The following is a 16533-nucleotide window of genomic DNA, read 5'->3' on the forward strand; positions in this document are numbered from 1 at the left end:
TATTTCCAAAACAATTCCAAACATGAAAGAATTTGTTTTCCATCACCATCGTGGAGGGGAAGAAATATTTTGATGATCAAATTGTTTTGAAAGATGAAAAATTTGGTTTGAATTATTTGAAAAAATAAAAATGACTAATAAAGGACGACGATGCAAAGTTTCTTTTTTGGTTGGTTAAAAATTGTGTTTTGATGTTAGTTTAGTTTCATTTTTCAGAGCACCGTGTCGAGCATACCAAGCGATTTGACGAAGCGTTCCTCCCGCGTGCACCACTGGCTCAGTTCCTCGAAAGTGATAAGGCCGTCATGGTTCACATCGATTTTCTGTATCATCAATCAAGCAGAGCGACCGACACCCCCCAGAACAAAAAGAGGCAAGTTAATATATTTTTCGCAGACACATTGGCTTTATTAAAGAAAGTGAAAAAGTAAAATATAAGTTTTGGCGGATTGAGTGCGTTAATATAAACCATAAGCGAACCAACGACAGACCATCAATAGTCTCCACCCAATATCATCTTACGTCATCCTCACACATAGTTCCCCCTTGTATTTATACACTAATGAAAGTGAGGTGGAAAAAAAAGAGAACGATCAGATCATTGGGTTCATCTTTCATTGTCAATATAATAAGAAAAAATAAATAAAAGAAGCGTCGGAGAGATGAACACACGGTCCAGCAACTCTTGAGCATAAAGAGACTAGACGACCTTATAACGAACTTATTTTTCCTAAACGTTTAAGTGGGGGCTAAAAGGAAATTTTCCTTTTTGTCGATTGGTGTGTGTGTGTGTTATACAACATCAGCGCCATGCGAATGGCTTAATGAAGTCACTTAATTGGTTAACACAGTAGAGTGAGCCACTAGTGTTTAGCTCTTGTTTTTTATTTGATTTGCAACTGATCCGCTCGACTCCCACCCTCCGTCTAAAAAGTTTACTTATGAAGCTCATTAACAAATCACAGCCTCTGGGTGTCTATAAATACAGCTTTAGCGCTTTTATCCTTTTTTAGCTACATCATCTCTGATTGCTTCATCTCGTAAAAAGGGGTTTGGCCAACAACAATCTCCCGACGACGACGACGACGTCAACAAACACAATCGAGAGGAAATGAAAAAGACATTCGAGATGAGATAACACAACGTACGTGGAAGATCTGATCGATGTGCTTGGACGCTGTTTGATCGTCGACGGCCGGGGCTGCGTGTCTTCCCAGCATGTCGAAAATGGCCATAGCCCTGAGAGGGGTAAGCCAAAAATATCATTTAAAACAATCCCAAAAGTTATTTGGAAAAATTTTTCGTTTGAAAACTTACACGCTAGTCATTTCAGATTTGCTAATGTATCCATCACCGTTGAGATCGTAGAGACCGAAAATCCACCTCAACTTCTCCTGGATCGTCCCGCGAGAGGCTTGCGACAACGACTGGAGGAAATCCTGTTTTGCCAAAATCAATCCAAATTAAAAGAGTGCCAAATGTATGTATTTAATTCTAATGAAAATACCTCGAATTTGATGGTACCAGTGCCACCATTCTTGAATGTCTTGAACACGTAATGAGCGTACTGGCTGGCATCTAGGATGTGTGTGTAAAAGAAAAAAAGGGGGACAATGGCGCGGTATTATATAAAAATATCCTTCCCTTTTATGTTCATTCCTACCGAGAAAATGTTGTTCTGTCTGTGTGTGGTAATCATAAGCTTTAGAGAGGAGAGAAATGAGGAGGTCACTTTTGGGTTTGACGTCATTCTAGACACACAATTCCCTCAGATGTATAGCCCCACAGACTTCTCACATCATTTTCATGTATAGAATGCAACTGGAGAGAGTGAGAGTCTACGCTGTTGCACCATATCATCCATTATCCAGCACGGGCGTATAGGATCTCCCACCCCAAAAGTCCACCCTCTCCTTCCTCCTCCTCACTTCTCCTACCAGGATCAATAATCCTCTAGTACTATAAAGGAGCTACTGACTGGCTGGATGTTTCCTTTTTTCTGCCAGAGAGCTGCTGCTGTTGGCACTCTCAGACAACAACAACTTTTTTGATTTATTTCGGCGCCAAACCCATTTTTCTTTGTTGAAAAGTTTTCTCTTTTTCGATTCGATTTCAGATGGTCCCTTTTTCAATGATACATGCTAAAGCCCCGATACTATACAATACTACTCGATCGGTCCTACCCAAATCTGTCCCTTGTCAAAAAACTTGGGCGGTCTAAATATAAACGGATGGCGACCTGTCGTGAGAGAGTCTCATCCGTTTTGGGTTATTTTATTTATAGAATAATTTTACTATTTCTTTCTTTTGCTTGTATGACGATTGGCCGAATAATGATATTGAACTCCCTGAAGGTATAAACAACACGGAAAAACAAGAAGGAATTTGATATACGTGCGCCAAAAAGAGTCTTATCCTCTTTCTTCTTCCTATTCCGGCACATGGATAATAAGGACAGTCCATGTCAAAAACATGAGCAGCGGGGGTAGTAGTAGTAGTTTTATACTGCGACTTAACTGGGACACGCCAAGAATATTGTAACGATATGATTACTACTACGACAGTGTGTGTGCAATACACGGTACAACCTCCCCACCACTGTATAAAGGTAGAGGCATACACATACGGATGAGTGGGTTTACACGCCGGATGAGCGGATGGCGTGAGTCGGAATTCGCTTTCAACGCAACGGACATATTTATACGTCCGAGGTATCATCGTCATCATCACAAATAATAACAATAAAAATAAACTTCTTCTTTCCTTCCTGGAAGATCCGATTTTCGCGCAACATCCGATGAATGGGCAACAAGATTTTCGCCAATCAAGGCGACTATTGTGTTGCCTAACACCCCCCCCCCCCCATACCCTTCTTCTCAGAAAATTGAACCCCCCCCAAAACTGCAGTCGGATCAATAATATTGACAAGATGCCATTTGGTTCACATTCTCTCTCTCTACGGGATAACTATTCAAATTTCCCGCTTATAAAAAGAAATAGAAAAATGTATCACCTCCTTGCGGGAAGAATTGGACGAAGATTTCCTTGAAGGACTGCTCGTCAACCACCCCATTGGGACATTCCTGCAAAAAGAAAAGAAAATAAGAAAAATTTTGATATCAATTTTTTTTTCCTGGATTTAATTCAATTCCTCAGAGGAATTTGTTTTCAATTTTGGCTGCCACAACCGTGGCCAACAACTGTAGCCAAAAAGTTTCGACGTACATGAAATAATATTTTTTGTTTTTTGTTTTACAATGCGCCAGGATTTATTACCGAATCCCCCCACCCTACCCATGTTCTCATCCGCGTTGAGCTGCTGAAAGAGAAATCCGGAACCCCGTTGCCCACAAAAAGTTTTATATTTAGACGCGCCGCATATGTTTATATGCGCGGCGAGAGAGCGAAGGACCTCCCAAAACCACACAACATCCAAAAAGATTTTTTAAAACAAGAAAATGAGACCGGAGGGATTTTTGTTATGAGCGTAAGAAGACGGGCAAGGATTCTCTCTCTTAACTCGCCTTTTTAGTTAAGATCTATTGACCTGCTCAACTGACTGCCCCGGAGGAAAAACGGAATTTATGATTCGACCCCCCTCCACCTCGTAAATTTCACACGCGAAACACAAAGGGGCGACGGTAGTGTAGAGACGATGGGTGCCAATTTTATCGATCCTCCTACACGCAGGCCCTGGATAGAGAAAAGAAATATTCGTCTTAATTCACTGGACCAAAATTGAATTTATCCTCTTTTAAGTTTCCCGCCCGTTTGTGTGTCTATCCGAACTTTGGTATTTTGTTTTATAGCCGCCGCTGGGCTTGTCTTTTGAAAGCCGAAAAGAGCAGCAGCAGCAGCAGCTGGTCACTGAGAGAGCGGCTTCTTTTCTAGTCAACTGGAAGCTAAAGAATTTTGGTTCTTTTTGTTATTGCTGTCCCCCTGGAGAGAGAAACGGACGGTACACGCGTTTGCCTTTAACAGCAGCACGCAACGCGAGTGTGGGCGTGTTTCTTAAAGATTTATCCACGTCTTCCTTAATCCCGATCGAATCAGATCTAAAAGCACTTTCGCCCTTTCCCAAACGGCTCATCTCGGATCAAACCCGCAAATGCCCCATCGGAAGCCACAGGCACTTTGAATTAAAGTGACGAGTGGAAGAAGAAGAGTATTGAATGAATCATGTCCACCCACCCACTCCCTGAGACTGCCCAGTGGGTGGGGTGAATTTGTGTGTACAAACTTGATGATAATCAAATTCTCCCCTCTCCAAAAAGATCAAATAGCCCAAGGGGGGAGCAGAGTGGTCACTAGCTAAAGTGGCTGTTGAAATACTACTAACACAAATCAAAAACTTGTGTATAAAAAGGAATCGCACACGCACACAAAAGAGGCCGAAATAATATTTCCCAGTCTCACAAGACTTTTGCTCTCTCGGCCATGGGATCGATATTTTATACATAAGCCTTTCTACTTTTCCTAGCGTCAATTCAGCAATGGCACACAAGAATATACATCTATCTATCTGCACAGGACACACAGAGCGCACAAAAGATAGTGGAAAAAGCAGAGAGTTGAAGGATCATTACGACGATATAGAAAAGAAGGACCTCTCTTCTCCTCATAGACTCTCTCGACCGAAACCCCGAAAGGCAAAAAAGGAAATATTCCGAGAGCTCTGCAAAAGGGAAATTTTTCATAATGATCCTTCCCGCAAGGCGTCCGCCGGATTCACCCACACACAAAAGGAGAAAATGTGAAGAAGGGGGGATATCATGCGCGTACATATATAAATGATGGCAAGAATAAAATAAACATTTGTGTGTGTCTTCTTTTTAAAAGAAAAAAAGTAGTACAACTTTGAAAATATTAAGAAGATGGATGGATGGAAAAAGAAATATAACCTGTTTGAAGCCGCGGTAAATCAGCTGGATTTCCTTCCGGGTGAATTTAGTTGACCTTTCCAATGATTTTAATTCCTCCGGTCGGTGGCGTGTTGTTTTACCAAACATGACATCATCCAAATCTTCCTCTGCATTTTAAAAAATTAAAAAATTAAATTAATTGGTATTACATAATTGTCAAATTAAATTTGAGATTTGATGTACCCAGTTGAGCTTCTTTCGTCTTTTTCGACATTTTTTTAAAAATCACAAATTTCACTTTTGAATTAGTTGAACGGTGAAAATTCACGCGTGAAAACTTTTGACTCGAGGGCAAATGACGGAGACAACGAGCACTCACGCAAATGAAGAAAACGTGAACCAACAGAACGCACCGACCGGAAACAACAAAAAACGTTTTCCCCCTTTTTTTCTTCTTGCCTTTTTATCAATCAGCTAATCACATTTACTCCGCCCCCCTTCCTCTGTCTCCTGCCAACACAAAAACGGTCCCATCCGCACAATCCCGAAAACAAAAAAAATTATAATTCCGCACACCGCCGCAAAATTTTGAAATTTCACACACACACACACACAGAGTTCACAACAACAAAACTGTAAAATAATAATAATAATAATAATAATAAATAACCGAATCAAGAGTGATTGTAATGCCGTACTGCACTGCGGGAGCGACAGAGGCGGAATGCCACTCCGGCCGGCCCTGGAGTCCCGGTCTTATACACACACGCTCTACCAAAGGAGGAGTGTACAACAACTCTACACACACACACACACAACATACATACACACTGTGTGTGTGTGTGGTACTATATCTAGAAGGAAAGAAAAGGAGGGTCAGACCCCCTTTTGTGTTAAAAAAGAACTGCGGGAGTTTCTTCTCTTCCGAACGCGCGCCGCTTTTCATACCTGCGCATCGGGGACATTCCGCAAGTGCCAATTTGGACGGACGGGCGGATGGACGGATGAAGGAATGACAAAAAGGACATGTCCGCAGGAGGAATTTTGATCCGCGTTAGATTCCCGTTTCTTCTTCTATAAATATCCGGCGTGCTGGAAGGTAAAAAAAAAGAACAATGGGACATAGGAAATTGGGTCAAATGGCACGAAACATTGTTCCTCGCCATTTTGTTTTGTCGTGAGAAAATGATGGACCTTTTTGTCTTTCCGGGAAAAATCTCATTTGAATGGATTACAACATCCTCGAGGGCCGTTTATGGGGACGAAGATTTCGCGGGAATAACCCGTTCACGCGGTCGACGGTGGCGGTGGTAGGGGGGGATCGGATAGTATAAGCGAGGATCATCTTTCAAATAGCATTAGGATGCCACCCGAACCCCCCACTCTCTTTCTTTCTAAACATCAACAACACAAAGTAAAATAAAGAAAATAAAGATAAAAGGAGTAGGGCCTTAGCAGACGCATTTGCACGTAAGATGAGAGTGTCTGTGTGTGACGGACGGGCCCGTCTTGCGAAGGAGCGCGACTCCTGACTAGACTCAAATTGTGTAAAAATCAATAATGGCCATCTCTCAGTCAGTCCAGACTGTTCCATTTCGCTCTTCACGTTTCGCTATACCATCCCACCACCCGTCCTCTATACAGCCGACCCCCTCCCCCACCCACCCCCTCACACGCTCACGCAACACGGTCGTCTATTATCTAAAACGTCGCTGACGTCGGATGTGTCCCGGGCGAGGCATCACACAATATACAAGGGGGAAATGTGTTGTTGCTGTTATTGTCTGTGACTGGCTGGGCGAGAAGAACAAAACAAAAGCCAGCGGATGCAGAAGCATTTTGGTGGGGGGCGAAAGAGAAAACAAAATCCATCCGGAGAAGCAGAAGGGGAATTGAAGATTGCCTGATTGTGTGTGTTCTTGTTTGTATCCTCGACATTTGTTGTTGTTTTTTTCGTTCTTGGGCGTTTCCAGTGTCTAGTTTCTCCGCCGACCGCTAGGTGGCGCTACCCACAGCACAACCCCAAAAAATCCACAAGAAACAATCCACCACTAATTTCAGGGGTTGGAAAATGGAAAAGTTAACTTCCACAAACGTAGTGTACTGCGGGACCGGGATAAAGTTGGCGAGTTACAGGCCGTCCCATTAGATTCCATTTCATTGCAAGTGCCCTGGCCTGCAGCTGCGATATACCCCCCACCCAACAACCCAACACCGAAAACTAGGATGACAGGAATTTTTGAAAAGGTTTCCCGGCTACTACTTGACGCATAATCCAGCACTAGACACGCTGAATAAGTCACGTGATCGACACAAAGAAGGGAACAAAAAAAAAATAAAAATCCCCCAGCCAATCTGTATCCTATTCACAGCTTCGGCGAACATCCAAAAGTTGCATTAATAAGGCATACATATAAAGTTACATCCTCTCAAAAGAGATTATTGGATCACGACTCCTAGTATGCTGGGTATATAAGTACGTGATGAGAATAATAATTATTACCTCGGATAGATAAACTCTTCCTCTCCACTTAGCCGCTTATTCCGCTTGAATAACATATCAGCTCCTTGCACATTTCAAGGATCCCCGTACGGTAGTAGCAGTAGTTTTCTTGTTTCATTTCAACTGAATAGATCGCTCGCTCGCCCCCCTTTGTGTGTGTATAAGAGCAGCTGATGGTCGGGAGCCCCATTCCCGCGGGACTAGCGATTCCATAACAACTAGAAAAGACAAAAGGGCGGAAAAACGGGACACAAAATAATAGGGTAAAGAGAGAGAAAACGGACCGGTGTACATCTAAAGGCCTAGACACTTTTATATAATATCACATAACAACTGAACCATCCAACAAGACAATTGGCCAGCAGAAATGTCCGTTGAGCGTTCAAACATTGACGGGGGTCTCTTGTTTCTACTTGCCCTTAAGGGATAAATAATACCCTCCCACGAAGCAAGGATCGTTAAAATATCGTCGACGTAAACTTTTTTCTTTTTCTTATTTTATCTGTCAGCGAATCCCATCAATTTTCATTTCTTTTTAAAAAAAATAATAAAAATGGACGGCGCCAAAAGGTCCATAATCAAATATAGTCCCGCCGGGGGAAACTTTTTGATCCTTATTTCTCTCCAGTTTATGAATAACACAGAAACAAGATGCTCTTTCCTTTCTCTCGAGCCAATCCTTTTGACACATAAAAATAAGTTGGTCGTGGGAACAAGAAGAAGGAAAAACATATTTTGATACGCTCCCGCCCAGCCCAGCACAAATAATCCCGCGGAACCAAATGAGGACGACCGGTTGTTGCTCTCTCAACAACATCAAAAGATTCCACCCCCCACCCACTAACAACAAAAGCGGAAGGAAAGAGCGACACACATCCGAGTATTCCATCCGGTTCTCCTTCCCTTCCTTTTTTAAAAAGTGGGAAAAATAACGAATAGTTTGTTGAAAGTAAATAAATAATCGAAATCGATGGTCGCTGTCGCATTTATCACACGAGCGGGTTGATAGCATAGAAGGCGAGCATAATTCATAGCCCTGCGCCAGGAGGCGTGGCCTGACCTCAGTGTGTCAATGTTTGAATAGCGGACGCGGGGATTTAGAGCTCGCGTTATTATTTTCCAATGAAATATATACACCGTGACAGACAGACAATGATGGATGGCTGCGGTTTGCGGCCATCGACAATAATCCGCAGCTCCACCCTCGGAAGAAGAAAAGGAAAAAAACTCGTTACCAATGTGAAATAGAAAAACGCGCTACATCCGCCCTGCGCTTGTTGGAAATAAATAAAAAATAGACGAGAAATCAGCAAAAAACACGAGTGCCTTTTTCAGATGATTTACTAAGAAACTAAAAGAAGGAAAATATAATAAAAAGAAGAAGAGAAATTCCGATCGATTCTCCACTCCCCATTTTCCATGGCTGAACGAAATGGATCCTTCGGGATCCATCTAAACCATTCGGGAAATATAACCCAATCAGGTTAAAACTAAAATAAAGTTGCCAACTCAAAAACTGTATCTAATAAAGTTAGGAACGATCTCTCTATTATCGGATCAAAGTTAATACACAACTCCTACGCTCAAAACTCTTTCCCAGTGATCCCCAATTTTCCACATTCGACGTTCGTCTAACTCGTAACGAAAAGTTTCCTCAAACGCTTCAAAACTTTTTGAAAAGTGACACGGGCGGCGCATAGTTCATCGGGGACTGCGGATTCAGAAAGTAACCGAAACTTTATTCAAAAATTCCCTTTTTCCCGCTCAAATTTTTCAAAAAATAAAATAAGACTGACCTTTTTTTCGTTTGGTGAACATTGTCCAGCAATGTCTGACTTGATCGCGTAAACAGCCGACCCAAACGGTGCCGCAGTGTGTCAAGAAATGCAAGCGCTGCGTCGAGTGATGTGAACTAACGACGACGTCGGCGGTAGGAGACGACGGCTGCACTGCTGTCCCATCGCTACTGTTTCGTTTGAGCTGCTGCTGCTGCTGTCCGCTTGCTGCGCCGACGCCGGTCAACGGCAACAATTTCACCCTACTGTTGTTACTGCCGCTACTAGGCACCGATGTCGTTCCAGGCGGACGTCGACACCGATGAGCCTCTCCTACCCTCAAAACCACCGCACTGTCCACAGCCATCACCGAGGTCATTTTTCCCACCTTTTCCTTATTAATTTCTTCCGCTTCGGCTTTGCTTCCGGATGGATTCCGGCGAGGCTCCTGAAAAGGAACAAAGATGGCGTTAGCGAAAATTGCGTGACTTTTGGCAGTTGTAAAAATAACAGGAATAAAAATCTTTAAAGAAAAGAAAAAAATTGATTAAATGCACAGAGTTGTTGGTTGTTGTGTAGAGACCAATAACACGGCTGCAAAAAGGGGGGGGGGGAGAAACTAATGAGTATCCATGCGTTAGATCCGGGGGGGAAACAACAAACTAATTATGTTTGTGTGTGTGTGTGTGAATTTACCCAAATTTCACCAACTGTCTGAGCTGTGAGACAAATCCTTGCATTAGTCCCTGTAGACTCGTCCCCTCTAATCAGAGCGACTAATTCAATTAAAGCCGGTGGAAATGAATCAACAAACTTTAGAATTAAAAAAAACGAGATATTCGCGTGATGGAACCCCCGCCAAAGTTTGGCCAAAACTATCACCTACACACCAAAATGTTATTTTAAAACGATATTACCCAGCAGGGAAGGCGGCCGGGCAAAAAGGGGGGGAAAACTTTCTTCACTCTTTTGCCCGGCAGCGACGGAATATGTTTTGCGTGATACCAGCAAGAACGGAAGCCAAACGCGGACTGCCGAGTCCCCCACGGATGATTGGCCTCTCCATACTACACTACACCAGTAGTGTACACATGTGGGAGGGTGTCCTCTCCTCCGCTTTTTGTTCTGCGCCAAGACTCTCTCTCTCTCCTTTTTGATCCTGTATAGTTTCTCTTTTAAGATTTAGGTTACCATAACAACAACAACAACAACTTATATATTACCTTTTAAAAAGAAGAAGAAAAAAAAAGGAAATGATCTAATAATAATTCCATGGCAAATTAAATTGGGTAGCCGCTCTTCCGGCGGAGTAAAAGTTTCCATCAGGATCTTTTTTCTTTTTGTGACAGCTCTACCGTGAACAGCTGTCGACTTGGATTAAGCTCCTTTTCTTCTTCCTTATAACTTTCGTATCTCTATGATGGATGTGTGTATAGTCTGTGTGACTCGTAGAGTTTTGGGGTCACGGGAATAGAATCCGGCCATAACATATCCTGAGAGAGAGGGAGAAATAATACAAACAAGAAAGAAAACTTTTGGTTACACTTTGATACATTTATCCTGCGTGTGTGTGTGCAACATGTGTTTACGTCTACAACTCGGGCACGTTTGTGATTGCAACCGGCAGAAAAGATATTGGTCTCCCCACACTCATGTAGCAATTCCATCAGGGGGGCTTATGGCTCAACAATAAAAAGCAATTTAAGAGATAAGATATTATTACCCCAGCTGTGCTACTCTGTACAGTGTGTTTACACGGCAAACGTGAGCTCGGTATTAAAAGCTCGGACTCTACTTGGACGACGATCGATGACGTTCATCAACAGAGTGGATCGAATGTAAAGAATGATGAACTTTGTACGTGGAGATTATATCAAAACAGCTCAGATCGATAATAAACACACACGTCAACGACAATTTTTCACCACTGGATGTGAAAAGAATATGAACGATCGATCCAAAGTGAATCTACAAAGTCTGGCAGAGATCGATGAAGTGAATTTTTACCGATCGATATGACTCAACAATTCCATTTTTCAACAACCACGTGTTGCAAGAGTTTCACGGCACTAGATTTCATACTCTAAACACTTAAATTGCTATTAAAGTTAAGCCAAACGACACACGAGGTTAAATTATCAAATCAATTATCTGCAGAGGTCATTCTAACATGTGGCGTGGCCGACAGTCTAGACCGAACTGACCAAAAACCTAATCTTGTAGAACACTAATATTTAAATGAGTTTGCAGTAAAAAACCAGGTTTTAAAAGATTTACATAAACTAAAAGAGAAGGAATGGTAAGGTGAATCATCGATTTGCATACGTTTTACTTTTTCTATCTAGACGAAAGAAAAAAAAAGGTTTTTCTCTTACCAAAAGGTGGAAAGAAAAAAAGTCCTTGCCCACACCACAATTTCCACCTCATGCAGGTCTGGTTTTGCATAATTAGATATTAGCATCTTCGTTTTCCTAGTCCGGAACCCACAAATGAGTTGTCGATGAGTCAGGAAAGCAGAAGAAACAAAAGAAAAATCCACCCACTCAAATTCAAAATGGCCGACTCGACGACCCTGTTCGACCTCCCGTCACCACCCAAATTGCCCTGAGGTGAACCAACAGGGGGCGTGATGGTGGTACTAGCAGAATGCAAATGAGAAAAATAGAGATTGTTATCAGTATCTGCGTGACAAGCTAGGCCACCAGAGGTCAAGTTCATTTTGCTCGTCGTACAAAATTGAGATTATTTTTTTTTGTTTTCTTTTCCCAATTGTTAAAATAGCGAAAACAAAAGAAAGAAAAAGATTAGCTCACAACATTTTCTCCTTGAACAAAACTTTTTTCTTCTTTTCTCATCAAACAATATCAACTGTTAAAGAAGAGTGGTGGTTAAGTGTTTTGGGTGCTCATCAACCGCGGTGACGAGTGTGTTGTGACGTCAAACACGAGCTACGATGAATAACGATTCCACCTGCAATCAGCCAAGCTCTCTCACTGTTGATTCCCTTTCGTACAAGGAACTTCAAGTACTGGCAATGTCTCTCAGTCTCCCCGGAAAGATGAAGGTTAGTAATTGATCACCACCACCACCACTCATGCTCTTGATCTGGGATCAAGAATGTCTTCATTACTGTTCGAGACTCATGTGTGTGACCCATCTATCTATCTCATTATATACAGCAAGGGGTATTAGTGGAAGCCATTAAAGCCCGACAGAATCAAAACGAACAGGCCGTCGCCATGATTTTGGAGGCTAATAGGCAAAGGAGGATCCTACGACGTGAGGAACAGCTGCGATCGCAGCAGCAACAACTATTGAAGCTCAAAGATGGTAAATTTCCCATTAAAAAGTTACATCAACAAACCCCCCAACCCCCTTTTCATTGTTAAGTCGTCTGCGATGTTCATTTGTTTTTGTTTTTATTGACAGAGAGCAAACGCGCGCCAAAGTATCTGTCCCGTTCGAAAATGAAACGATCGGCCAGTGAAATGGATCCAGCGGCGTACATTTTCAACGAAGAGACTTTCAAGCGTTCGAAATTGGCAGCCGCGTTGAGTCAACAGTCCCGAGGGCCGGCCAGCTTCTCTTTCAGTTCGTTGACGACAGGACCCACTTCACTGACGATCCGTAAAGAGCATCAATACCAAGCAGTTATGGGCGGCTGCAGCACATGGGACCAACAACAAACGGTTGTAAGCGACCCGGTCGTTGGCCTTCCGTCAATGCACGACATGATGCACCAGAAACCTTTGCCGGACCTCTCCAAAGAGTTATCGATCCTTCCCTTGTTGAGCGACTGCAGCAACAGTGGCGGGAGCGGAGTAAATTCGTCCATCAACGAGGATCTATGCTGCAGCGTGGGCAGCGTTAGCGCAAACAGTACCAGCAGTTGGCAGTCTGGCAGCAGTGGCGACAACCTTCATCCGCTTCCGCAGAGCAGTTTTGAAAGCTGCGATTCCGGATGGATGGGAGCAGACGATTCCTACGATCTCAACACGTGGAAAAACCTCCAAAACATTCGGTTAAACAACAATGGATTAGAGAATACATCTCTACCCACCAATTCATCCAGCAGCTATTTTGATCCGGCGACACCAGCACCCGACATGTTTATGAACAACAACGACCTTTATTCTCCGGATGATTTCATATCGTCGCCCGTCACAGGTTCCAATTACAACACGGACTTTGAGCTGCCTCTGGAATCTTCCAGTGGCTATCAAGACGTCAACGTAAAACAAGTTCCTTCTTCGTCGACGTGGTGCGAATCCTTCATCCAGCAGTCGGCCCAACAGTCATCTATGCAAAATGTTTGCTCGACGATGCCTTCCAATTCCCATGCGACCTCTACCAACGATTGCTGTTATGACTTTGACTGCTACCAACTGGGCGGCCCTTTCTTCCGCATCCAGAGGCCTGGTAATCCGACGTCCGTCTTTGTCCCCAGTGGCCGCAGCTTGACGCTGTCCACGTTCTGCAACATGTTGCCCCGAGTCGCCTCTTATGTCCAATGAAATTATCTTAACGAATTTAATGTTAATATCAATTTGATGAATTTCGTTCATTGCGCCTTACAGGTCCGCCTTTCCTTTAATTGATCCTTTCTATCTTGTCCAGTTATTTCATTTAATTTAATTCAAAACTTAAAAACAAAAAAAAAGCTATAATTTATCGATATCTCATCTTATCGATTTCATTTAACCCCGTTTAATCAATTTGTTTCTTTGGATTTTTGTTGTCTGATTGCCTAACACGCACACATTCGAGAGGTTGTTGGGTCCCCCCTTTTGTTGTGATAAGTTGTTTGGCTGCGAGCCATGCGCGTTCATGCGGAAATAAACGCAACTTTGTTTTGCCTCAAAAGTTAACTTTGATTTGATTATTGATGTCTGTTTTCCTCTTATGCAAGTGTGTGTTCGTGCCTATAACGCTGTTTCACAGATTCGCAGCCAGCGAACTGGGCTGCTTGTTTTGAAATGGAAATGCGGTTAGATAAACGAGGCTCAACCGCTCAACTCGCTCGACAGAATGCTAAATCTTCTAGACTAGACGAACCGAGAGCCTTTGAATATTTTGTTGGTGGCACCACCACTATAATCTCTTTACGTGACAGCATTTCAACTCCCCCGCTTCCGCGAGGTGTCGTCTCCGGTTATCTAGTGTCACTCTATTAAATTCGGTGAAAGAGGGCGACTAAATACCGTGAATAAATGAAATTACTTGATGTACACAGTCTGATTATAAAACAACAAATTCGAAAAGTTCTAATCTCTAAATGAAATTCTTTCACTTTTTTGGATGCCTTTGTAATTAATGTGCTTCTACAATTGAAAAAGAAAGTAATCAAGAAAACACAGTCGGCATATTTTCTTTATTGAAATAGCAACCGTGTCATTCGCATTACAAATTGATTCATTGTACGGGGATGTTGTTACGCTTGCCCACTTTAAGACCCTTGGGTTCAGAGTGGCTGCGCTTCGTAAAGACTTTATGCTTGTACTTGTACACGACTGTCTGGCGAATACGCGGCTCGATAATGTTGCGTCGCTGGAGGGACTTGTACCGGTCGATCAAAACATGGCCTGAGAAAAACAAAAATCAATTAAAAAAGAACTAAACGCACGTTTTTCAATAATCAATACCTTCAGTTTTGAGTCCACGTAATGTGCCAACGATCTCTTCGCTCAGATTGACTTCAATCTGTGGAGGCTCGTATTTATGTTTGCCAAGCATGGCCGGCTTAAACATCTTGGCCTCCTTCTCCTTCTTTCGGGTTTCCATTCGTTTGACAGTCAGTTCTTCAGATTTACGGATTTCGCGACGAATCGATCTCAATCTAATGACATATGAAACATTAATTATTGATTTGTGATATTGTTTTTAATGGGTTATAAGTACCGGTCAAATTCAAGCAGGCGCTTTTTAGCTTCCTTGAGTTTCATACGACGCATGTCTTGCCACTTGAGAGCCTTGGCTCTGATTTTCTGTCTGCGAGTTTTGGGCTTGGTCGGACGCACACAGGGGACTTCCACTTCCGCTCCATTGGCTGGTTCTTCTTCCTCGCCTAATCCTTGAGTCATCTCTGACCACCATTGCTCCTAAGATTGAATACGCGTTATTGTAAATGTGTCATACAAGGAAAAATTCTGGATTTAGTTTACTTCTTTTCTTTGAATGGGAATCTTCTTCAGCATGGGGCCCAGTCTTCGTCGGGTTTTAACTTCTTGTTTTATCTCTTTGGCCTCAACGTCGTAAGCTTCTTTCAGTAAGGCTTGATGATCTTGGAAAGTTGGATTGTAAGAAGTTCCTGGATGGGGAACTTCCACTTGTTTAAGGCCAGTCGTTTTCGAGAACATAGATTTTGGCCGGCCGTAGATTCGTTTTCCTATTTTCTCCATTGTGTAGGTCTTCAATGGGTCTGACAGGTCAAGTGCTGAAACTTTCTTGTCCCCAATCATCAAATAGTCACCTGTATTTAACAAATTATTGTTATTAAAATGCCAATGTTTTTAGCTGGTGAAAATCTGAATGACATACCAGCTTCTCCCCAAATGTCAAAGTCAAAAGTCGTCCTCAGCCTCTCCGGTTTCTTCTTGTTAGCCAGGGCTTCTACATTTTCTTGGTGATGCTTCATAGACTGAACAAAATGAGTTGCAATTTTCCCTCTGGCTCTTCTCTCCTCCATGACCTTTCTGAGAAGTGGGTCTCCTCTTTCTTCTGGTAGACGTACACGATTCCTTTCAAGAAAATAAAACAGTTTAACATGAGCTTGACTTATCAAAACTTTTTTCTATACCTTGACTTTAAAGGATCCTGAACAGCAGAGTTGGGTGTTAAAATGGCGTAGCATTTCAGAGGTCCAATTTCTTTAAGTTTTCGTTTTCTGGTTGGCTCACTCTTTGCAGGTTTGTCAGCTATGGCCTTTGTGTCAACAACGAAAAGACTGTCACTCGGACGCTCTTCAAACGGAGCTCTGCAATTTTTAAAAATAATTTTTAATAACCTTTAAAAAATGGGGAATTTTAGTTTGACGTACCCAAGTCGTTCGTCGAGTCGTTTACTTTCCAAGTATCTTTCAACATCTTCGATTGCAGTAACTCGCCAAGCTTTTTTCTTGTGTTTGACAATCCTTTTGGGTTTTTTCTTTTCTAAATTATCACTTTCATTCACTAACCATGCTGCTCCCAATGTGGAGGCCGCCATTTCTGTGTGGAAAAGAGCGGTGGTGGCAGACGCAATCACACATGAAAACAAAAGTTTTGATTAAATAAAATTAAAACTCTATCATCATAAAATTTAATATTTTTAAATTTAAATATAACCCAGAATAATATTGAAAGATATGAAAAGTAATTTCAAGACACCAAAATAAAAATAAAGTTAATGGTGTTTG

The 16533-nt window shown here is 42.3% G+C and overlaps 3 protein-coding genes across 3 annotated transcripts; 1 reads left to right on the forward strand and 2 right to left on the reverse strand.

Annotated features, from left to right (window-relative positions):
• Positions 1–94: 94 nt before the first annotated feature.
• On the reverse strand, positions 95–10010 carry LOC124350802 (Kv channel-interacting protein 1-like). Its single transcript, XM_046801631.1, has 8 exons — positions 9837–10010; positions 9162–9588; positions 4902–5029; positions 3014–3083; positions 1508–1578; positions 1318–1439; positions 1149–1239; positions 95–323 (listed from the first exon to the last, which is right to left on the reverse strand). The coding sequence occupies exons 2-8, from the start codon at positions 9517–9519 to the stop codon at positions 213–215; spliced, it is 951 nt and encodes a 316-aa protein (XP_046657587.1). The 5' UTR covers positions 9520–9588; positions 9837–10010; the 3' UTR covers positions 95–212.
• Positions 10011–11803: 1793 nt separating this feature from the next.
• Positions 11804–14008, forward strand: LOC124350648. Its single transcript, XM_046801441.1, has 3 exons — positions 11804–12204; positions 12320–12470; positions 12570–14008. Exons 1-3 carry the CDS (start codon positions 12094–12096, stop codon positions 13652–13654), a joined length of 1347 nt encoding a protein of 448 aa, XP_046657397.1. The 5' UTR covers positions 11804–12093; the 3' UTR covers positions 13655–14008.
• A 488-nt stretch (positions 14009–14496) lies between these two features.
• On the reverse strand, positions 14497–16365 carry LOC124350638 (ribosome biogenesis protein NOP53-like). Its single transcript, XM_046801429.1, has 7 exons — positions 16177–16365; positions 15937–16113; positions 15678–15877; positions 15302–15609; positions 15039–15238; positions 14783–14976; positions 14497–14722 (listed from the first exon to the last, which is right to left on the reverse strand). Exons 1-7 carry the CDS (start codon positions 16341–16343, stop codon positions 14553–14555), a joined length of 1416 nt encoding a protein of 471 aa, XP_046657385.1. The 5' UTR covers positions 16344–16365; the 3' UTR covers positions 14497–14552.
• Between the last annotated feature and the right edge of the window lie 168 nt (positions 16366–16533).

Source organism: Daphnia pulicaria, chromosome 7, assembly GCF_021234035.1.
Source record: "Daphnia pulicaria isolate SC F1-1A chromosome 7, SC_F0-13Bv2, whole genome shotgun sequence".
Taxonomy (NCBI): Eukaryota; Metazoa; Arthropoda; class Branchiopoda; order Diplostraca; family Daphniidae; genus Daphnia; species Daphnia pulicaria.